The 23,735-nt window shown below is 39.8% G+C and overlaps 2 protein-coding genes across 6 annotated transcripts in view; one reads left to right on the top strand and one right to left on the bottom strand.

Moving 5' to 3' along the window:
- sntb1 (syntrophin, basic 1) overlaps positions 1 to 19,106 on the top strand; it is a 32,941-nt gene extending 13,835 nt beyond the window's left edge. Inside the window, exons 3-7 of the mRNA XM_053626982.1 lie at positions 6,232 to 6,436; positions 8,664 to 8,800; positions 11,072 to 11,268; positions 18,494 to 18,681; positions 18,831 to 19,106. Coding sequence (XP_053482957.1) covers positions 6,232 to 6,436; positions 8,664 to 8,800; positions 11,072 to 11,268; positions 18,494 to 18,681; positions 18,831 to 18,923 — 820 coding nt within the window. The 3' untranslated portion in view covers positions 18,924 to 19,106. The remainder of the gene's footprint in view (positions 1 to 6,231; positions 6,437 to 8,663; positions 8,801 to 11,071; positions 11,269 to 18,493; positions 18,682 to 18,830) is intronic.
- A 736-nt stretch (positions 19,107 to 19,842) lies between these two features.
- The window catches only part of mtbp (MDM2 binding protein), a 30,714-nt gene continuing 26,821 nt past the window's right edge, over positions 19,843 to 23,735 (bottom strand). For 3 of the 5 annotated variants that reach the window (XM_053626929.1, XM_053626939.1, XM_053626968.1), the window contains 2 exons: positions 23,342 to 23,455; positions 19,843 to 22,796 (listed from right to left, as the gene is read on the bottom strand). In XM_053626929.1, the coding sequence (XP_053482904.1) occupies positions 22,602 to 22,796; positions 23,342 to 23,455 (309 nt within the window). In that variant the 3' untranslated portion in view covers positions 19,843 to 22,601. The remainder of the gene's footprint in view (positions 22,797 to 23,341; positions 23,456 to 23,735) is intronic. The other 2 variants (XM_053626947.1, XM_053626957.1) reach the window with 1 other exon arrangement.

The following is a 23,735-nucleotide window of genomic DNA, read 5'->3' as shown; positions in this document are numbered from 1 at the left end:
GAAATAAAGGGTTGCCATTTATAAAAAAAACCTTGTCAATATAATTCATCGTATACTTTATTTTCTCAAGTTTTAAAAAAACATCACATCCTTTAGCCATTGAGAGATGGATGGATATTTAGCAGACTTCCAATGCAATAATGGGGAACGTCTTGCTATTAGGGATGTGAAAATGATAATATCTTTTTGTGCAGAGCTTAATGGAACTGAGGCATCAGGAATCCCAAATATAGCAATCAATGGGCAAGGTTTTAAATCTACTCTGAGAATAGTGGACATGATAGTAAAGAAACCAGTCCAAAAACCATAGAGACCAGGGCAAAAGAAAAACATATGGCAAAGATGACAGGGAGAGCCATGTCATTTATCACACTTGTCCTCTACTTCTGGATATATTACAGAAAGTCTCAACTTAGACAAATGGGCCCTATGTAAAACGTTGAACTGGATGAGTCCAAGACGAGCACAAGAAGTGGTAGACTGTATCCTACCTATAGCACGTTCCCAACACTCTTCACACATTTGTACTCCTAACTCCATTTCCCACGCATTCTTAATTTTGGTACTCAACTCACTACCTAAGGCCAGAATAAAATAAAAAAATCTTAGAAATCATTCCTCTCTGATGTGGATTGTTTGAAAACAAGCTTTCCCAAGCCTGTTCAGGAGGCGCAGAGGGGAAATTAGGAAAACATCTGGAAACAAAACTTCGAATTTGAAAATGATGAAACAGATGCGTCAGATTGGCAAAGCTATAAAAGACACCATCGGCATACAGATTTTTTAATTGTTTAATGCCCTTGTCATACCACACTGAAAATGTAGAGTCCAAACACTATGGAGGAAATAAGTGGTTGTTGCTTAAAGGACCCAAAGAAGGACACACCTACAAATTTAAAGCACTGTCTAAATTGATACCAAATCTTAAGTGTGTTAAGGACAACTTGATTATCAGTATATAGAGAGAGTTTCGTAGGTAGAGAGGAATAAAGTAAAGCAGGTAAAGAGGACTCCCTACAAGATGATAGTTCCAATTTACACCAAGAAGATCCAGGAGATTTAACCCAGTAGCAAAGTCTATGGATGTGCGCAGCCCAGTAATAGAATTGAAAATTGGGTAATGCAAGTCCTCCACTAAGTCTACATATCTGCAATAAAGTTTTAAGAACCCTTGGAGGCTTCCTACCCCAAATAAAAGAATAAATTATTTTATCCAATGAATTGAAGAATTGTTTTGGCAGAAAAAGAGGAACTAGCTGAAATAAGAAACTTTGGTAATATATTCATTTTAACAGCATTGATCCTGTCAATTAGAGAAAGGGGGAGGTTACCCCAACTTTGAATGTTGGATTTAACCTTTGAGATAAGGGGAGTGAAATTAGCTGATATAAGATTAGATAAAGAACGTGTCACGTTGATACCTAGGTATTTAAACCCTGACTGACTAAATCGAAAAGGTAGATCTGACTGTTGGAGAGAAAATGCTGCAGTATTGACGGGAAAACAGACGCTTTTCTCCAAATTTAACTTATAACCCGAGACAAAACTGAAGGTTTCCAGAACACCTAAGACAGTAGGCATAGAGGCAATAGGATCGGTTACATACAATAACAAATCATCAGCATATAGCAACAATTTTTATTCGACACCGTATCGAACTATTCTTTTAAACAAGTGGGAAGATCTTAATACGATAGACAGAGGCTCGATAGCGACAGCAAAAAGCAGAGGGGATAAAGGACAGAATTGGGGACACCCTCGTCCGAGAGCAAAATAATCAGAATAAATATAGTTCGTATGAACCCTGGCTTTAGGGGATGAGTAAAGGAGGCGAATCCAAGAAATAAATTTATCCCCAAATCCGAGTTTCCTCAAAACTGCAAATAAATACTTCCACTCAACCCTGTCAAATGCTTTTTCAGCATCTAAAGAAATGACAATCTCAGGAAGCTCAGCCGAATGCTTTGAATAAATTATATTAAAGAGTGTACGGGTATTGAAAAACAACTGACGTCCCTTTATAAAACCGTTTTGCTCTTCAGATATAATATAAGGGAGCACGCTCTCTAAACGAGATGCAATTACTTTTGCCAACACCTTTACATCTGCATTAAGCAGAGACAGCGGTCTGTAAGAACCACAGGAGGTTGGATCCTTACCCTCCTTAAGAAGGAGAGCTATAGTGGCTTGTGTCAGAGTCGGAGGCAAAGACCCACATTCCAAGCATTCGTTGAACACAGATAATAGCAATGGAGCTAATTTTCCAATAATCGTTTTTAAAAATTCAATTGGAGACCCGTCCAGGCCAGGAGCTTTGTTAGATTGCATAGTTTTAACTGAATTTTAAATTTCTTCAAGCGAGAGTGGGGAGTCCAGTTGCTTGGCAGTATTAGAATCAATAACAGGGTTACAAAGGTTTTGAAGAAATGCATTCAATTTAGTATTGTCTGCAGGAAAATTGGATTTATAAAGTGAAGAGGAAAAAATGATTTAAAAGTAGCATTAATTTCTACGGGCTCCGTAGTGACAATATTATTAATGTTTTTAATACTAGGTATGAGATGGGAAATGGCCTGTCGCCGTAGCTGATGTGCCAGTAAACGACTCGGCTTGTTGCCATGTTCATAGTATGAACCACGAGTACGTAACAACAAGCATTCTGCCTCTTCAGTCGATATAAGATTAAATTCCGCCTGTAAGTCGAGATGCTTTTTAAGAAGTTCTGGAGAAGGGTTCAATGCATATCTTTGATCTAGGCTACTGATTGCAGATGTGAGTTCATTAAGCCTAGCAGTGCACCTTTTATTAGAGAGAGCAGAGTAACAAATAATGTGCCCTCTGATATAGGATTTAAGTGTCTCCCATAACAATGAATAAGAGCTGGAGTCATTCTGATTGAAGAAAAGAAAGTCATCGATAGAAGTTGAAATGAACTCACAGAATTCACTGTCTGCCAAAAGAAGAGAGTTAAATCTCTAAGGTGGTGGGCAACATTTATAAATAGAAAGTTGAATATCTAATTGTAGAGGTGCATGGTCAGAAATTACAATACCCAAATGGTCTGAAGAAACTACACAACAATTAAGAGTACTGTCTATAAAACAAAAAAAAAAAAATCAATCCTCAAATAGGAATGATGCACCTGGGAGAAGAAAGAAAACTTCTTAAGAGAGGGGTTACGGGATCTCCATGGATCAACGAGACCGTTCTGACACATAAAATCGGAAAATGTTTTAGACATTTCAGAGTACGGGGATTAGACCGATCCAAGTTTGGGTCAAAAACACAGTTTAAATCCCCTCCAAAAATCAACAGGTGGCCATTTAAAAAGGGGAGGTTGCTCAACAATCTATTAGCATCATAAAAGTTTGGAGCACATACATTTACCAACAAAACCTGTCTTTGCATTAGGGTACCAGCAACTATAATATATCTACCATTCACATCAGCAATAACGTTAGTGGACGAAAACTGTGACCTTTTGCCAATTAATATAGCGACACCCACCGCCCCACGACCCCCCACCTCCCCCCCCCCATTCGAATGAAAGTTCGAGAGGAAGACTTGACTCACCCAAGGGCAGTGTAACCTATGGTGATCTTTAATATGTAGGTGAGTCTCCAGTAAAAATACTATATCAGAGTTTAAACATTTCAAATGTATAAAAACCTTACATCTCTTGACAGGAATACCCATACCTCTGATGTTCCAACTAATAAATCTTAGAGGTGTGCCTGTCCCAGCTGTGCTGGGATCAACATTACTATTAACCATTTAAATAAAGTAAACCATAGGGATACAAATAGCCAATTAGTTGCTTCTACTCCTTAAACCATTTTTACCATGCTGAAAAGCAAACCTCTTGTGTAACGATGAAGGGCATCAATTGCTGCACTTCCTAAATTTGGCTCAGACATTCCCAACAGTGTTGAACTTTCCCACATCATTGCTGGATGGGAGAGAACTCCTTGGGCCTGGCCCAAGAGCTGCTCTCCCGCAGATGGACGCAAACACACCATTCAAGCTCCTTTTGGCTTCTGTTCCCACCCAGCCTCCCCACTCTCCATCTTAATAAAGCAGAACTATTTTTACCAGCATGGAACAGCTGGAAATGATAATGTAACTTGCTGGGTAGGTTCAAGCTCCAACGAGATCTGATGTATGAGTAAGGCATGGATCACTGTACGCACCGTATAGCTCGGCTGATTTACTGCATATCAGGAGCGGAGTTAATACCTTGGTGGTCTTTCAAGCAAAATCCATGTCCTTTTGGACAAAATTGATGTGAACTTTTATATACAGCTTCCAGTTTGCTAAGTCTTTGAGAAATATGTTCACTTTGCATTTTTATATGAAAAAGACAAGTTAACCTTGAGTTCCATGCCTGTGAAACTGTGGTCACAACCCAGTTCACTCAAACACTGTCAAATCGTTAATTCATCTCCACTAAACACTTTGTCCTGGTCAGGGTCATTGTGGATCTGGAGCCTATCCTGAGAATAGTTGGATTACGGTGGCAATACATCCGGAATGGGACGCCAGTCCAATCCAGGGCACCACATACACGTACGTTAAAATCTAAGGCAATGTTTAGAATGCCATGGTTTTTGAACAGTGGGAGGAAACCAGCAAACCCAGAGAAAACTCAGGTGGACATGTGGAGAACTTGCAATGTTCATCCTTTTTCTGTTTTTAATTTTCATTTGGTACCAACACTAGCAATGAAGTGTGGCATATGTGCAACCAAAGAGCTTTTTGTTTTTTTATCCACGCAGGCCAACACAAGATATGTATTTTTCGCAATGCTTACCATACAAGCACTCACACCACAAAGCTGAACATGTTACAAAGTTGAACGTGGACAGACTGACCATCACAACCATATGTGGGTCTTCACCAAACCGTTGCCACAAAGTTAGAAGCACAGAATTGTTCAGAATTCTTTTGTATGCTGTAGCATTACAATTTCCCTTCAGTGGATTGAAGAGGCCCAAACTTGTTCCAGCATGATGGTGCTCCTGTACACAAAGCAAACTCCATGAAGACACAGTTTGCCAAGGTTGGAGTGGAAGAACTCGCGTGACCTTCACAGAGCCCTGACCTCAACCCCATTGAACACCACCTTCGGGATGAATTGGAACACTGACTGCATCCCAGGCCTTCTCACCAGACATCAAAGCCTGACCTCACCAATGCTCTTGTAGCTGAATGGGCAAATCCCCACAGTCATGCTCCAAAATCTAGTGGAAAGCCTTCCTAGAAGAGTGGAGGTTATTATATGTGCAAATGGGGAATAAATCTGGAATGGTATGTTCTCAGGATAACCAGTCACACCTACTGTATGTGTCCATATACGTTTGGCCATATAGTGTACAAACAGGAAGCTGACTCGATCGTATTACTTGGCATGCGGTGCAGAATGCTTATAGCTTCAACACACGGTGTAGAACACTCCATAGTTTGGTTGAAGTGAATCCCAGACTGCCATTTTCAAGCAGAACAGTAACCGGATCTCTGGACTACTCCCGGGCTCAAATGGCCCCAAATCCAGATTGTTGTGACTCTACAGCACAACCATCCATTTCTTTTCTGCCTTCACAATCCTTTTGGGACCTAAGAGGGAAATGATAAGTTCTATATCATTTGGGCATTCTCCCTCTCTCTCTCTCTCTCTCTCTCTCTCTCTCTCTGCACATCTCTCTCTCTCTCTCTCTCTCTCTCTCTCTCTCTCTCTCTCTCTCTCTCTCTCAGCCTGTACATCTTCTTATCTGAGTACACAGAAGTCCCTGTTCTGACACAATAAGCTCTCTGTTCCTAGTTAAGTCAAGCAATGATCTAACTCTTCCTCCTTTTCGCTAAATATACTCTGCCTGTATCAGCATTAAACTAAGAACTCTTACTGTGATTTCTTCCCGAGCTCGGTACTGAGAGGGTAACACCAGCGTGGGTCCGAGAATTTAATTCCGAGGCCGATATCAACGGAATCTTAACAGTGTTTTTTTTTGTAGAGGAGAGAGCTGATGCAATATAACATTGTTTCTTCGTTCTTAATTAGAAAGCTTGAAGTGTTCATTAAAAAATTTTTAAGACACCCAATGTTTTTCTACGCGTGTTTATGGAATGAAAGGTTCAAAAGTAAAACCTGATGGTCATACTGCACATGTAATAAACATGTAGAAAGCTGACCGGTTCAGCGCAGGGCTGTTTCTCATGTCTCTATTTGTTCTGCAGGCACTTGGAGCTACACTCTCCTGACGCAAAGCACACGGTGGTGTTGCGGTGTTTGGACTCCGGCTCAGCTCTGGCTTGGTTCGAGTCCATGCAGTCTGCTACCAATAACCTCGTGAACAAGGTGATGTCTGAGCTCAGTGAAGCAGCCAGGAACGGCATCGGGGCGAGTCATGAGATACGCCACCTCGGATGGCTGGCAGAGAAGGTTCGTGCTTGCAACGAGTGTGTGCACAGAGATGTTTGCTATGTGAAGGAGAATAGTATTCTATTCATAGCAGACAGGTTTATATTGTATTCCATTATTTTGATATTATGTTCGGGGTATGCAAAGCATCTAGCAACCGGGGAGAGCCAACAGTTTAATATATTGTTGTGATTTTAGAGCTGTTTTGATATGTTACAATGTGACACAAAATGGGATTCGTTACTGTGCAAGCAGTTTGAGTTTCATTGCTGAAAAAAGGTGCTGGCTTTAATGACTGAGAGGATACGTGTCCTTCACTGTGACTGATGATGAAGCATGGAGAGGAGAGAAATGGATAGAGTGTAACAAACAGGAAGGAACTGAATTTTGTTAATAATAGTACAGTAGTAAAAGAAATGGAGATGCAAGTGTATTTTAGCTCTGTGAGTGAAGTAAAAAAAAAAAAAAATAGTAAAAAATGTGCACCAGTACTGCATTCTGATGTGCTTGTTAGAAGTCGAGTCTCCTAGGTGTTCTTTACCTCATATCCCACTGGCTTTAAAGGATTATGTGCTGAGTTTGACTCATCAATATGAATTAGGAATGAAGTGTTCTATAACACTTTATGGGCAAAGTTCAAAATGATGATTGAAACTTACTGGCTGTATTAAAAATGCAAAATTCACATGATAAGTAGCCTCTGCATGATGGTGGTTCAACGGTTAAGGCTCTGGATTACTGATCAGAAAGTTGGGGGTTCAAGCCCCAGCACCACCAAGCTACCACTGTTGGGCCCTTGAGCAAGGCCCTAAGCGTATGATGACTGACCCTGTACTCTGACCTTAACTTCCTAACAAGCTGGGATATGCGAAGAAAGAATTTCACTGTGCTGTAATGTATATGTGACTAATAAAGGCTTCTTCTAAATGGATGAGGAAATCAGAAAATGGCCCATGTTTTATTGATCTCTGAACAAATGTGAGTTTGTGCTTCAATTGTTTTAGGTTTTTAAATACTTGTTGTAAAGTACACTGTGTGATGCTATTCCATAATCCAGAAAGGGATGTCTGGTTTAGCTCTCTGTTAGGCATTGCGGATGCGGAGCGTTCTGTCATTCTCGCCCGTCTCTTCGAACCGCAGTCTTAGCAGCTGATGGCAGCTCGGCTGCATGTTTGCCTCCATTTTTGAAGACCCTCTCTTAGCTGTGGCCTGGCAGAAGTAGCTAAGGCCTTCGCGATGCTATAAGCCGGCTGGCTAACCACCTCTTCACTCACTGCTTTTTAATGAGCTCTCTCTTACTGTCTCTTATTACCAAGCTGTCAGGCTCTTGATGAATAATTATAAGGGAAGAAAAGCCTCCAGTGCATCAAGGGCCCAAAGACTGTAACCTAGTTCCCTTTGCAGTGTGTGTATGTGTGTGTGTGTGTGGCTGGCCTAGCCCTGCCAGTGTCTCTTTTTAGCTTGCCCCGTGAAGAGCGTACTGGTTATTTGTGTGATTTGAGTAGACCAGGCTATGTCAGGCGATTTTTCAAAGCGTTACATTTTGCTTGTGTTTTTTTTATTTTTTATTTTTAAATTTGCACGAGGCCAAGTTTTATTCCGTGCTCCAAAAATTTACAGCGATGCTGGTTAAATTTCTTTCCCAGGGCAATGGGTGATGTGGTTAACCATGGTTTTTGATGGGATGAGTCATTCACTGTTCTTGCAGTTCTCTGTTTACTGTAAGTACCGTATGCTATATTTTTAAATGTCTTATTAGACAAGCACTTTAGAGAAATAATTTACTCGTCATAGCTGCCAGGAGGAAGGAAGATCGCAGTCTGAGGCTTTACTTTGTTGGAAAATGGATACTGTAGCCAGATGCGCCTCGCCTTGAGCTGTTCTCACAGAGAATCGCTGCTTTGATGGGAGTCATCAAGAAATCTCTCACATGAATGAAACAATCACATCACGTACATATTTCACATTAAATACCCATCCAGTGTGCACTGGTGCCTGGTGTCCAGGGCTTTCGGTATCCACCGCATCCCTGAATTGGATAAGCTGTTATAGATCATTAAGAATGCATGAATATTGGATATGAGCATCAGACTAATAAAAAATGCATAAATCCAGCCGATCCAGAGTCTTCTGCCAGCGATTTTTGGTGGCCATCTGTTGAATGTACCATTTTCTTTGTCCAAACATCTTGGTCAAATAAAGTAAATAATAAATAATTTCCATCTACGTGGCTGTGTTTGTGTTTCAGACGGAGAGCGAGAGGCCACGCTGGAAGCCGGTGGTGGTTGTGGTGACTGACAAAGACCTAATGCTGTATGACAGCATGACGCGTATGAAGGAGAACTGGCTGAACCCAGCACACACCTATCCTCTACTTTCTACACGGTATTACACACACGCGCACACACACAGTTTGCTAGATATAATATTTGGAAGCACACATCATCATAATTCATGTTTCCCCAGAAACATACATTCACCGACCAACAATAGACTCCACTAGATAACTCGACAAGCACACGTTCTGCTTGCTTCATGGCATCTCTCACAGTCTAAAGCCATGTTCACGCTGTACGAATTTGGCCACCATTTGGTCGTTTGAGACAAATTTTGAGAACCCTAAAGGATTCCTATAATCATAGGCCAAAATCTGTAGTATTTGATCGCTAGTTTGACACGTTCCCCGACAGCCGATTAACAGCCGTTGCGATCAAAATTTTCCTCCGATTAAATTTGAGGCACAGTTCTGTAGTGTGGCTTCTCCTGCTCCGTATGAGTCTTCTTGCGTGCGTCGGTTTTTCGCGTCTTGACTGTCGTATAGTCTGACATTAATGACAACTGAGATCCTACAGAGTGACATGGCTTACAGCGGGGATCAAGTTCGTACAGCCTGACAAGCATCAGTCGCACAGGACTAATAAAAATTGCACCGTGTGCACCCGGCTGTACACACAGTTTATCCAGCAATACAGACTCACCCATAAACTACAGCCCTTGTGCCAGCTGAGTTGAATGCCAGTCTACAGACACGCACTGCTTCCACCTCCAACTGCCAAAATGCTCCTTTTTCACCGTGAGCCAGTTTTCTGGAAAGAGAAAATGTCACTCTAAGCTGCAGTTCTCAATGGAAATTTTCCATATGGTCCAAGTTTAAGCTGTATCCAACTAAGCGGCCTTTACAGTACAAAGTGAAAGCTTTTTCCAGAACACGGATGTCTTTATATTGGGTAATATTTTTTTGTAATACATTTCCAGAGCAACACTAGCTGTCTCACATTTCATGACATCAGTATTATAAGATTCTGGTATTTTGGTTGAAAATGAGCTAAACTTCATTACTTGGGGATATTTTCTGTCCTGAGGTTCCACAGACACATGTATGCTCTAATGTATTATGATGTTTTACAATGTAACTTTAAGATAAAATATCTTATTTAGGAATAACTTCCGATTTTACAAAATGAAATCTTGTCATTTAGATCTTGGAGAATACATTCAGGAAAGTAGAACATAAATATATCTATGCTTTTTCGATAATGTGGACTTCAAACTCTCGACATTTCTTTCTCTGCTGAGTTCGTTGAGATTTTGCAGTTGTTTCCTAAGACTAAGAGTTTGCTCAAATAGAAACAGTCAAACAGAACCTTAGAAAACAAACGGTTTTTGTCTTGTGTCAGAATGAACTTTCACATTGTCTCGGAATTTCAATCATGTAAGTTTAAAGTTAACTTAAAGTGGCCTTGTTGAGCTGTAAATTTCACTGCTGTAGAGTTTTGCGAGCTGGTATGTCCCATATCTCAAAATAGTTCTTCACCCAGATAGAACCGTATAATACTAAGGTCACAATTTTTTTTTTTGAGTCCATTTGGCCTTAAATAACCTGAATCTAATGCATCAGTGCTTGCTACTGTGATAGAGGAAGTTCCCCATCACTTGTACTTATAATAACATTACAAAAATAGTTTGACCTATTTAACATTGAGAACTCATAGCAAGCATCTGGACATGGGGCTGTAGTCACCAAATGATCTTTCTGTACTTAAAAGATGCATAACGAGGAACACGGACCTTTTCACCGAGTTCAGACTGAACATTCCTCATTCTTAACTGAATGCCTTTCCTGTTAGCTTCACTTGAGTGACTGTAAAGTTCTTAGTAGTTACTGAATAATAAGCTTCAAGGAAGAGTTTAGGGGGTTTAAGATAATATGAATGGTATGAACTGTACAAGTTAACATTGCAGTTTGCAGTTTATCACGGTATCGGCTTACAACGTTGCGTTTCTTAAAGACGGTGACAAAGTGGCATGTAGTACTGTATAAGGAGGTGCACGTAGTACATAATCTATCCAGTCACTAACCAGTAGCATATTTTTCTATTTTATTTATGACGCTGGCTTTTTAGCTTTCAGGGGTTTTTCAAAATCAGTGTAGGCTGTATGTTTGATAACGAGTAGGCTATCCTTCTCAGCACAGTTAAAGGGGCACTTTGGAGTGCTGCTGTAGAATAAGAATTACAATTATTATATAATACTGTTACTCAATTGACTTGATTACTTTTCTAGATGTGCTATTCCCCATTACACTTCCAGTACTGAGTGTGTGGGCAGTTTTAGGTTGAGCTGCTAAACCTTTTTTCTGCCTTTGTGTGTCTTCAGGTTGGTACACTCTGGTCCAGATAGAGGGTCACCCAAACCAGGCGGGGAACTATCGTTCGCTACACGCACCGGCACAAGGCTGGGCATCGAGACTCACGTTTTCCGAGCTGAGACGTGTAAAGACCTGTCATTGTGGACCAGACACATTGTCACTGGCTGCCACACTGCTGCTGAGATGATCAAAGAAGTGACTACCAGTAAGTACAGCCCTGATAGGAGGATGCTTCTTTTAGTTCTTGTATAATATACAACCCCCCCTCCCCATCTAGCATTTTGCTGCACTATTCAGATTTTGCTCCTGACAATTTCCTCAGTTTATTAAGGCCAATTTAAATCCACATAATGTGCAAGATTCACTGGAGGATTTACCCCATTCTTCTTGTAAACAAAGTAGAAATTTGGGTTGGGTAATATTTGCAAAGCTTAGCAGCTCACATCATTAAGATTACTTGCCACACATTTTTGCCAAGTCCAGTTCATCAGCTTTGTTGCACAATGTTTACATCTTTCTAAAAAACACTGCTTATTGAAAAAATGTTTTAGAGAAATGATTGCAACAGCATAAAACTTTGAATCCTATTTAGTCACCACACTTTTCTTTATATTTGCATAAACTACTTGAGTTGCTGTAGAGTTGCTAGAAAATCAGATTTGACTGGGTAAACGGTGGTGTCTTTTTATTTATTTTTTTTGCGAGACCACAGATCAGCTGGAATTCCCAAAAGCACGACGGGTCATTTAGTAGCTGGATAATGTGCGTCATTCATGTTGAAAACATAAAAGAGAATGCAAGTATTTTTAGAGTGGTTGAGTTCCTGTGTGGTCTCTGTGCAGTTGGCAAAGGGTACAGGCCAAAGCATTCTGGGAAATAAAGTGCTGGAGCAGTCCCTCAGCTCAGTGATTTTAGAAGCATGTGAGACCCTGGAGATCATAATATTAGGGTGTTTTCTTCTTCTTCTTCTTTTTCCATGTTTCTTTGAAGCAGAATGTGTTTTTTTAATACAGCTGCACTTGGAGTAGTAATTCTGAAACTGCATTCAGCAACATTCTTCCTATTTTTCTTACAAAAGTACATTTCCAGGCTGTGCCTTTAATCATGATTTATCAGCGAGTGACTAGGTCAGCAGATAAACATGTGCAGGCGTAACTTTAGTACACCATGTGCTGGTGCAGTGACTACTGTCCTGTAAAAGATATACAAAGAAATAATAAATAAAAGTAGGATATTTAACAAGTAAATTCATTACAGTTTAATACAATCTCCATCATACACTCACCAGCCACTAATGAACGACATGCTAATACTGGGTAGGACCGCTTTGCTCTAAGAAAAGCTTCAACTCTTCGTGTCATGGGCTCCACAAGGTGTTGGAAACATTCCTATGAGATTCTGGTCTGCACTGACACATCACTACTGCAGATTTGTTGGCTGCACATTCATGCTGTGAATCTCCTGTCAACCACATCCAAGTGCTGTATTGGGTTCGTATCTGCTGACTGGGAAAGGTCACTGAAGTTCACTGAACTCATCGTCATGCTCATGGAACCAGTTTGCGATGAGTAAACTATGGTCATAAAGGGATGCACATGGTCAGCAACAATACTGTTAACAGGCCCAAAGTGTGCCAAGACAATATTCCCCACACCATTACACCACCTTGACCAGCCTGAACTGTTGACACAAGGCAAGTTGGATCCACGTATTCATTCCAGATTCTGAAATCGAGACTTATTAGACCAGGCAATGTTTTTCCCAGTCTTCAACTATCCAGTTTCAGTGAGCATATGTCCACTATAGCCTCAGATTCCTGTTCTTGGCTGAGAGGAATGGAACCCAAGGTGGTCTTCTGCTGTTGTAGCGCATCCGCCTCAAGGTTTGAGACATTGTGTGCTCCGAGATACTTTTCTGCTCACCATGTTTCTAAAGAATGGTTAATTGAGTTAATGTAGACTTCTGGTCAGCCCAAACCTCTCTGGCTATAAGTTAAGCTTGTCATATTATGGGAAGATTATATTTGGCCATGATGCCCATATCCTGTTTATTCCAGTTGATTTATCCATTTTCCAAGCTGATATTCCCAGCTCAGTAACCTGTTTTGAATGATGGTGTTAGCTGTTATGCAAGACTTAATTCTATTTGCCACTTTTCTGTTCATCTGATTATGGTATTTATTCTGTGACTAATATAAGCCCTGACCTAGTCAAAGTAATGACCTAGTATGAAGTTTGGAAGTTATTTTACCGATATTATTTCATTTGTAAAAATATGTCTTTGTCTTGTTTGTTTCCTTGAGGAGGAAACATACTGAACAAATTGCAAAATGATAGTCATGTGAGTACACCCAATACACCCTATGGAAATTGTTGGCTTTTTGGACATATTTGGACAAGCAAACATTTGATCATCTTTGAAACAGTGCCTATTAATGAAGTCGATATACTTGAACAAAACCACAAGGAAAATTAGCTTTTTCAACCATTTATTCAACAGAAATATCAATAGATGTGATATTCTTCTGTGGAAAAAGTAAGTACACCCTTGGCGTAGTATTGCCCCGTTTAGCAGAAATAACTTCTTGTAGGCGTTTTGCGTAATTGTCCACCGGGGTTGCTGGAATTTTTGACCACTCTTCCATACAATGTTCTTTCAGTTGGAAGATGTTTGAGGGTTTTCTTGCATGTGCTACCTGTTTCAAATCCCCCCACATTTCAATGGGATTCAAATCCGGGCTTTGACTAGGCCATTCCATAACCTTCAATTTCGTCTTTTTGAGTCATTCCTTGGTGGATTTGCTAGTGTTCTTAGGATCATTATCCTGTTGAATGTGAGATGGCCTCACATTATCTTCAAGCACTCTTTGATATGATGCAGAATTCATAGTTGAATCAATGAATGCAAGCTGTCCAGTACCTAAGGCAGCAAAGCAACCCCAAACCATAACATTTCCACCACCCTGCTTCACAATTGGTAGCAGGTGCTTTTCCTGAAAAGATGTTTTTGGTCTGCACCAAACATGTCTGCTGTTACTGTGGCCAAAGAACTCTATCTTTGATTCGTCTGTCCAGAGCACATTATTCCAAAAGGCCTGGTGTTTGCCTATATGCTCATTGGCAAACTGTAGTCTTGCAAAGGCTTTTTCCTGGCACGCCTCCCATGCGGGTCACATTTGTGCAATCTCTTTCTGATTATGGACGCATGCACTTTGACACCAACAGTTGCAAGATGTACAAGCAGATCCTGTGATGAATTTTGGGTTCTTGGAGACTTATTTTACTGTGCCGGCCAGTCCTGGACCAACTGGCAGTTGTTTGAAATCTACATTATTTGGACATGATTTTCCTTACAGTGGAATGATGTATTTCAAATAATTTGGATATCTTTTTAAATCCCTTGCCAGACTCCTACGCAGCCAAAACCTATTTTCTGAAGGCCTTACAGAACTCTTTAGATCTTGGCATGATGACACCACATACCTCAATAGCAAAGGGAATACCAGATACTACATATGAGAGAAGTATAAATAAGACCGGTTCCACCTGCACTCCCTAAGCAGGTTCTAATCACTGGCATACAATCTTGCACACCTGATTCTAATTTTATGGATTTCAATGTGTGATAAATGTACGTGTTTTCTTACTTTTTCCATGTGACTGATCTGTTTTTTGTTACTTGTAAAAATGATACTGTGTCACCTTTATTAAGAGGCACTGTTTCAAAGAGGATCAAATGTTTGCTTATCCAAATATGTATTTAAAAAATGCCAGCAATTTCCATGGGGTGTACTTGTTTTTTCACATGACTGTATTGTAATAGATTTATTGTGTAACTTTGATGCACCATAGCCTAAATGATGTGGGAGTGTGTTTGTTCTACAGAGGGAATTGAGAAAAATATTAATGTGACACTAATCCTCCATAAGTACTCCTACCCCATTATTTAAGTGTCATTAAAAAAAATAATAATAAATTCACACCGTCAACATGAACTTGACACAGAAACGTCGTTCAGACTTGAGAACACAAATGTCTAGGGCCATAAATTCCTGGCATTACTGCAAAGCCGGTTGTTGTAGACCCGCTCCGGCTGGACGAAGGAGATTCCTTTGCTCTGGCTGTGGCTCAATGGAGTCTCTTTGTGTGTGAATAAAAGCAATAGTGTGTGAATCCACTGTGTGGGAAAGCCTCAGTCAGCCTTTTAGGTCAGGAGTAAGGTTACAGCATTGTTAAGTAGAAAGAGATGAATGAGAGTGAGAAGGGAGAACATGAACCTCCCTTGTCTTTTCAAAAGTTTCTTTTTTCCATCATCAGCACAAGCTACCAGAGAGGCATTTTTGATTTATTACAAATAGATTTCTATGCCAAGCGTATGTAGTAAATAACGCAGCTGGGGGTAACCAGTAGCATATTTAGAAATGTTACTGAATGCAAAGAGCCATCATACTTTAATAGTTTATAAAACCAATCCAGATTACATTTTTCCTTCATTTTTGTCTTGGATATTTTAGAAAGAGATTACCCTGTTGTAAAAATATCATAGCACATTTTAAAGTAGCATTTTCCCTGCCTTTATGTCTATTATAATGTCCAAACACAAGCTGAATGATTTGGAAACACTATACAAGCACTGCTATTAGTCGATCACTGAGCGAGAGCTTTATTGTGATATGTAATACGCTTCCCTCCCATTGGCATTAGGTCTAATCTCAGGAGTCCACCCTCCTAGAGAAGGAATGTTAAGCTTTATAAGGCAAAGGAATGTACACCTGGAGTTGGATGAAGTTACCCTAAAAAGTGTGAATTTGTATTTTATTTTCTTAGGTCTTTTTCTTTACGTATTTAACTGTACAATCTTAAGTAGAGTCTAATATACACATGCATATAATATATGCACAGTCTAATATACAGGGTGTCCCAGAAGTCTCCATATATGGCGGACTATGTTGGCCAGCACCACGTTGTTGTGTCTTCGTCAGTGGATGTTCGTGGACTTCTCGGTTGTTCCGCATCACTTCCAGTCTTGTTGAATTTGTTAAGTTTGGCAGCAGTGTCGTGTGTGTGATGTGCTCGCCATGTTTCCTGTTAAAGTCCATCACAACCTTGTGACAGCTTCCCGATCTTTCTTGAAGGCTATAGCTTGTCAAAGCATGGTAAAGGTTTGTTAATTTCCCCCATGTATGGAGACTTTTGGGACACCCTGTATTTTCAATAGTAAGATGTAGTTAATGATTCGATTGTGTAATATTAGATACTTTCGATGCTGCAGTTAAATAGGCCCACGCTTATGACGTTGCATTTTGCCTAGAGCCGATTTAAATTGCATTCTGGCTAGCTGAAGCTGGGCAGCGAATTATAGATAACAAAATCAGTAGGTTAAAGGTGTTCTAAGTCCCTCAGCTGCAAGACAACCCACACGAGGAAGTTGGCTGGAAATCTGACCAACAAGCATCATGACCTCAAATTGGCAGGCTAAACATTTCATTGAGAGTTGAATTCAGGCTTCTAATTAACTGCGTTTGCTGTGTAGTGACTCATGAAGTTTGAGACACTGACTTCATTTCTTTACTTCTTGCCATTGCAAATGAATTGTCTAAATTTCTACAAAGCCTGAGTCTGGAAGAGCATGATTAAATACACACAAAACTCTGTAAGCCTGAGTCTATGCTGTTCAATGCCTTTACTCAACACTCTTTGGACACTGCTGTTGGTCCTGAGGATTAGTCACAGCTCAGCAGAAGATATTTCTCTTGCATCGCCCCTAAACTCTGGAATAATGTTACAGAGCCTATCAGGAACTGTAGCGCAGTAATATTTTTAAAATCCAGATTGAAAGCATAACTAGGCCTATTACCTTAGTCTTGGGACATTTTGTTAAATATACTGTTCATGATTTGTATTCTCTTTGATGTATAGTACATTAATTTGTGACTTACGTGATTCATATACTGTAAATCAATTATTAAATATTGTTGATGTTCTTAATCACACTGTACTGGAACAGGTTTTTTTACACTACATATTTATCTAGGTAATATAAAATATTCCAATCTGTTCCTTAGAACCCAGGAGTTTGTAATTTCAGCATCAAGCTTTGCAAAAGAATAGTAATAAAATAAACATCCAATCTAATAGTAATCCACTTACTTTTTTCTGTCCATTACTGGTCCATTTACCACACTTACAGCATTTATCTCTTCCCAATTTTGGTCTTATCAATGCAAGGATATCTGATTCAGTTTACACCTTAATGTTTCTTGCGTAGTCAATATCGGCCTTCGTTTTTACAGTGCCTATATTTAGTCGCCGCTTTCTTTGATTTTGCTTCATTTAGCCTACGTGTGGTTTGACCCTTCAGTCCGGTGTACTCATTTTGTTTGGGGACTCCAAGTACGTACGACGCTGTCAGATGAGTTGAGGTTGAAATAGTGAAAGCGGGGGTTAAGCTGCTCATCTGTGTGTGTGTGCTTTATGCTCTCCAATTGATCCTGTTGTGATCATGGCCTTCCTCCTCACAAACGCTCACACGCACTTATAGCTAGTGTATGGAATTCTGATTTCCTTGATGCGTAGCAAAAGGAAGTAGTTAAGCAGGTAGCTTACTAGTGTATAAAGCTGATCATTCTAGGACTTCAAAATGTGTTTGATGAACATTATAGAAAGGGGCAACTGTAGCAGGGGGACAGTTACGAGACATATTATGGGATGGATTGGGTAGTAACCAGAGCTAGTAAGTTACTCAATGTTGTTGCACAGTCCACACAGAATTTATCTAGTTTTTGCGGTATAACATCAGACTTTTTTTTTGTTTTGCTTTCAGTAGCTTCAGTAAATCTGTTTAACATACATAAAGGAGATTCCCAAGTGCATTGTGGTGTTAGTCATTAACTACAGTTGCATGCAAAGTTTGCATCTCTCTCTCTGTTTTGTATAAAAAAAGAAAACCTGTATATCTACTACAAAAAAATTGAGGTTGATCTGAATAAAAGGTTGGAGGCGGTTTATTATTCTCTATAGAATTTGAATGTATATAATCACTTTCAAAAGGGGACATCCCCTTTAATATCTTAACAATATTTCACTATGTTTGTATTTGCGATGGTGTGTAATTGTTAAATTTTTTTGTTGCTATCAATGCACCTTGTTTTCATTTTGTCACAAGGTTAACTTTTGTATATTTCTGAAAGAAAAAAAAAAAACTGTCCTCATCCCTCCCTTTATTGTAAGATATAACCTTATAGAGTCTAAAAATCCTAACGAGTATATGTAGGACTTATTTCTAATGTTTGCGATAAGAAAACCTGAACAGAAATGTCTTTTTCAGAGACACTTTGGTGAGCTTTACATAATAAAGCACCTGGGAAACATACCTCTGTGTGTATTTCTGTTCAGGACTCATCTTTATTGAAGCCTCTCTCCTTGTTTCAGGTTGCATGTATAAGGGTCAGGACTGCAGGCTGGTCATTCACTATGAGCTGGGCTTCTCTGTGCTTCCCCAAGGAGAACCTCCTAATGGTCAACCTCTATTCAGCTACCCCTTTGAGAAACTCCGAATGTCCTCAGATGATGGGGTGCGGATGCTCTATTTGGATTTCGGCGGAAAAGAGGGTGAAATTGTGAGTTTTAAAAAGCCCTTGCTTATATATTTTAACCACCTCTTTTTGGGGGGAAAATTTTTGCCATCATGTTTGTCATTTATCGTGTGGTTGTTTCATCAGTAACTTCTATCTTAAGATCAAGTGCTTGTCATTTGTTCTGTTCACAGCAACTGGACCTGCACTCGTGTCCCAAGCCCATTGTCTTCATCCTTCACTCCTTCCTTTCAGCGAAGATCGCCAGACTGGGCTTACTGGCCTGAAATGAACTTCTGAACTGTTTAATGAAACTCACAAACAAGTACACAATTGGTCCCAAAGGAGGGGACAGAGTATGACCAGGACAAAAGAGAACTGAAATGTCTGAAAGACTAGTAAGAAAAAGAGCAGTGGTGAATATCCATCAGTTACTTTTTTTTTTTTTTTTTAAAGCAATGATCTGATTTGTCTATTTTAGAGTGAAACACAATCAACTCCACACACAGTGATTATGCTAAGACAAAATGATCAAACTCAGAATGAACACTAACTTGTGATCAGCCGTACACACAGTACTACGTATTGCTTTAGAATTCACCCGACTGATCAGTATTAAGCACTTAACATGACACGATAATGAGACTGTACGGGAACTGTCCAAGTAGATCTGTCATGATTCTGGCAGCTAATTATGATTTAGAGAATGACTTCTTTTAAATCCTGTAAATTCATATACATACATATATATAAAGTTTCACAGTATACAAATGTGTCCTGTTACTACGCATGGTGCTTTTATTTGGAAGGTTTGTTCCTCTGGAGCTTTAAGTGAAAGGACATTCTGAGAATTAATCATCAGCAACATTTCAACACAGTCCATCGGGGTCATGAGAGTGGTCAGAAGCAACTGGGACTATCTGCTGTACCATGAAAAATGAGTTCACTTATTAACCATTCTGCATGTATAGACGGATCAATGTGACTTAAGACATTGAAAAGCTAAATTGTGTCGATCCTGTTAATTACATGAAATTTTCCTGTCAGTGTCAGGCTGGCTAATCACTGCTGAATATTTCTGTTGCCTGAAGCCAGTTTATAGTCAAACTATGCTCATACAAAGGCCAGTGCTGGATAAGCATGCAAATTACAAAACCTAAGCAGGTTCCGAGTTATAAAAACAATTATTGAGGCCCCAGTAGGATGACTGTTATACTATCACTACCAAAAGACAAAACAGGCTCTTGCTTGTGATGGTAGAAGAGGCTTAAGGGAAGTGGTACAAGTAGTTATTTTGCATTGCTTAGGGAAGTATCAACTTACTTAATTTCCCATTGCACTAGTGTAAAAATAATCAGTGCCTGCCTACATTTGCAAACAAAATGTATCAGGTTCTGAGAACTGCACAGGTCCAAAGAAAACAGGGTTTCAAAGGAGTAATACTTCAGAATCAATAAAAGTTAGTTATTTCTGCAAAATCTCATTCTGGCACATCATTCTGTAATCTGAGTTAAACACCATAAACAAGTTGCAGATAGAACACCACCCTGGCTATTGCTGCATAAATTACAAAATGCCTGTTTTTCAAAATAATTCTAAAAGAAAGCAACACTTGAACTAGAGCAACAGTTTCTGCTCCCACAGCCAGTCAGCTCATCTTGCAATCGGTTTTTGAGAGCTGTTGAGGTTGCCAACATGTTGTACAACTCCTCGTTTACCACCAGCCGTCTGGGCACCCGGGGAGAGAACAATAGGCCTCTGTGAGGCTGGAATGCAGGCCGTAGTACTGCCAAAAGTGAGAGCCCTTTCAGCCCACAGTGGACAAGAGGTGCCAGGGGGTAGCTGATGAAAGGGCACTGCTTCAAGAGAGATGCACATTACCTTTGGAAAGATCTAAAAGGCCAAAAGGCTCAGAGTTCGAGGAGTCAGGCCTGCAGTATATCAGAACAAAAGGGTAAACTCGTCCGGATTATATACACAATATATATTTTTTAAAGGTATACCTTGTGAACACAATCTGTTGGATATATGCTGTTTAGAGTAAACTAGTAAACGCCCCAAAGTCCTCCAGGCACCCAGGATGTAACTAAAATTTCTTAAAATTATATTAGACATAAACATCCTTTCAAAGGGAAGTGGAACCATCATGCTTCTGTGGTTCATTCAAGCATAGATACAGAATATATATATATATTTGAACTGAGGGATGAACACCAAACCAGAGATGAGGTCATCCAAGCTAAGCCAACAGGGAGATCAAGTGGAAGTGCAACTGAAGTGTTTTTACTTTTCATTACACTGCTCGTGTGTTGCCAATTTCAAGGTTGGCTGGTGCTTTGAATGAATGCTTAGCTACTAGAAATGAGGTTGGGGGTAAGGAGGCCAAATTTCTTTTTCCATTAGATTTTTCTACAATTCAAAGGAAACCATTCCTATAAAAATGTCTGCTTATAATATTTGGACATTGATCAAAGAACTACCCAGCCCTGGGTGACTGATTTATAGTGTTTTCGTTTCTTTAGTCATTTTGTGGTTGCTGAAAAACTTAGACATTTCCAAAATATAAATATTGGACTGCCATTAATACTTTTCTCAACTGCTCATCCAGTCCAACCTAATCCTTTCTTGGTCAGCTGCTCATAATAAAATAATGTAGGATGGCAACTTTAATTAATTTATTTTAAAAATAGAGATCAGTGGAAATTGATAAGTAACTATAATTTTCTCAGGGTTTGAGTGTATTATACTGCAATTGGAAACATGCACATTCTCTGACCATAATCAAAACACGAGAGGTACTATATTGCAGCTGCCTTTTCAAACATTTAAACATGCTGAAATGTAAGAGTGTAATTGATTCTGTGGGTAAAATGTTCACAAATAAGTTCATTAATAAGTTAAGGTAAATAGAGCTCTAATGGCTCCAGTTAATAAATATGATGATGCACACCGATCCGATGAGCCATAAGATTAAATCCACTGACAGGTGAAGTGAATAACATTGATTCTCTCATTACAGTGGCACCTGTCAAAGGGTGGGATACTGTATATTAGGCAGCAAGGGAACAGTCAGTTTTTGAAGTTGATGTGTTGAAACCAGGAAAAATGGCAAGGGTAAGGATCTGAGCACCACTGACATGTACCACCTACCTAAACATTGTTGCAGACTAAGTAAACCCCTTCATGCCAACGGTATACCTTAACAGCAGTGGCCTCTTTCAGCAGGATAATGCGCCCTGCCACACTGCAAAAATTGTACAGAAATTATTTGAGGAACACGAGACAGAATTCAAGATGTTGACTTGGCCTCCAAATTCCCCGGATCTCAATCTGATCAAGCATCTGTGGGATGTACTGGATAAACAAGTCCGATCCTTCGAGGCTCCACCTCGCAACTTACAAGATTTAAAGGATCTGCTGCTAATGTCTTGGTACCAGATACCACAGCACCCCTTCAGAGGTCCTGTGGAGTCCATGTCTCCACGGGTCAGAGTTGTTTTGGTGACACAAGGGGGACCTACACAATATTAGACAGGTGGTTTTAATGTTATGGCTGATCAGTGTATGTGCAGATGATATTATGTTCGTGAAATAAATGTAGTGCAATCATGAGGGGCTGAAATAATTTGAACATATCCATCTAATTTGTCCAGTATCTAATAGGAGTATGCAAAAAAAAAAAAAAAAAAGTTTGACAGCCCTATTAAACATTTTTATCGTACCAAAATAAACGAGTACATTCCTGATTATATGACAAGGAAGCATGGCTGTAAAATAAAACACACTTTAATACACACCGTCACATCATACAGACACTACATAATGCAAAACAGGTAAACACGTGGTGTGTACTGTACACACCTTTGATGTACACATCATTTTTTGGCTTTCTCCACAACCCAGTCGATCACCTGCAGAGGTCAGAGAGAACTGAATGAAATGATGATCACAATGTTAACTACATTTCAACTGCATTTAGCCCAGGCAGGGGGGAAAAATGTTTTGTCATTTCCAGAAAGTCTGGTGAGCTTTGAAAAACCCCTTGCGTAGCTAAATAGAAATGTAAGCAAGTGTGAGGCGGATGGATGCTTTACCTGCTTAGCATTTTGACCAGCTGCTTTCCTCATTTCCTCATGGAGACCCCTTGACGTTTTCAGGTCCTGTCCCAAAAAAGACCACGGTTAATAAGAAGTCAAGCTTCTGAATAAAAGGTTGTGTTGGTGGTGCTAATGTCATGACATATAGAAAGCACATTTTCCTCATCATGATGTAGGATATAGAAACTGAACTGTGCAGCAGTGTGGAAAGACTTTGCTTTGAATTACGAGGTTATAACTGGTTCATCAAACAGAAATATCACAAACAGTGTCACTTATTTTGATCACAAACATGATCCACTGTTTATAATGTTTTCTTTTGAGTGTACTTTTGAATGTGCTTTCATTAGTGTAGGTAGTGTAAATTATGCAAAAAAAACAAACAAACAAAAAAAACCCTCAATCGTAAGTTCCCCTAACCTACCCATTATTCTGAATGAGAATGGAAACTGTGCATCACGGAACCCTTTAAACAAGTAGGGAATAAACTCTGACTCATAGTGCTGATTAATATTTTACCAATAATCACACTCTGCACGTGTCTGACTAATCCAGCCTACAGCCCTATATTGCTGCTACTCAGCTTCCCCCCACCCCCAATCATATACCTTCAAATAGAGCTTTGATACATCAAAAAGTCTTTGACTGCAGGCCTTGAAATGCTTGTGCTCGCTGGTGATGCCACAGTGCTTTAGTGTCTGTGCAACCACCTCCTTCAGCATCTGGGGGAAAAACAAACACAAAGAATTTCAAACATCCGAAAGACACGTAAACGCAGAGCACACACACTGTGCAACAAAGCCTGCATTCCTGCTCTACAGGAAGAGCCTCACACACTCACTGATAAGAGCAGTGTGTATACAGTAGTGTAGAAGGCTGGTCATCCCTTTCCATCAGCACTGATAACGTAATGGCAATTCAGCTGTCTAAATGCTAACTTCTTTTTTTTCCCCCCTTTTAAATCAGAATATTCAGTGTGACTAAATCCAAAAATTAAACTTG

Source organism: Ictalurus furcatus, chromosome 1 (assembly GCF_023375685.1).
Source record: "Ictalurus furcatus strain D&B chromosome 1, Billie_1.0, whole genome shotgun sequence".
In the NCBI taxonomy this organism is placed as follows: domain Eukaryota; kingdom Metazoa; phylum Chordata; class Actinopteri; order Siluriformes; family Ictaluridae; genus Ictalurus; species Ictalurus furcatus.
The sequence above is the reverse complement of the archived record's forward strand: the minus strand, read 5'-3'. Positions and strand labels throughout refer to the sequence as shown.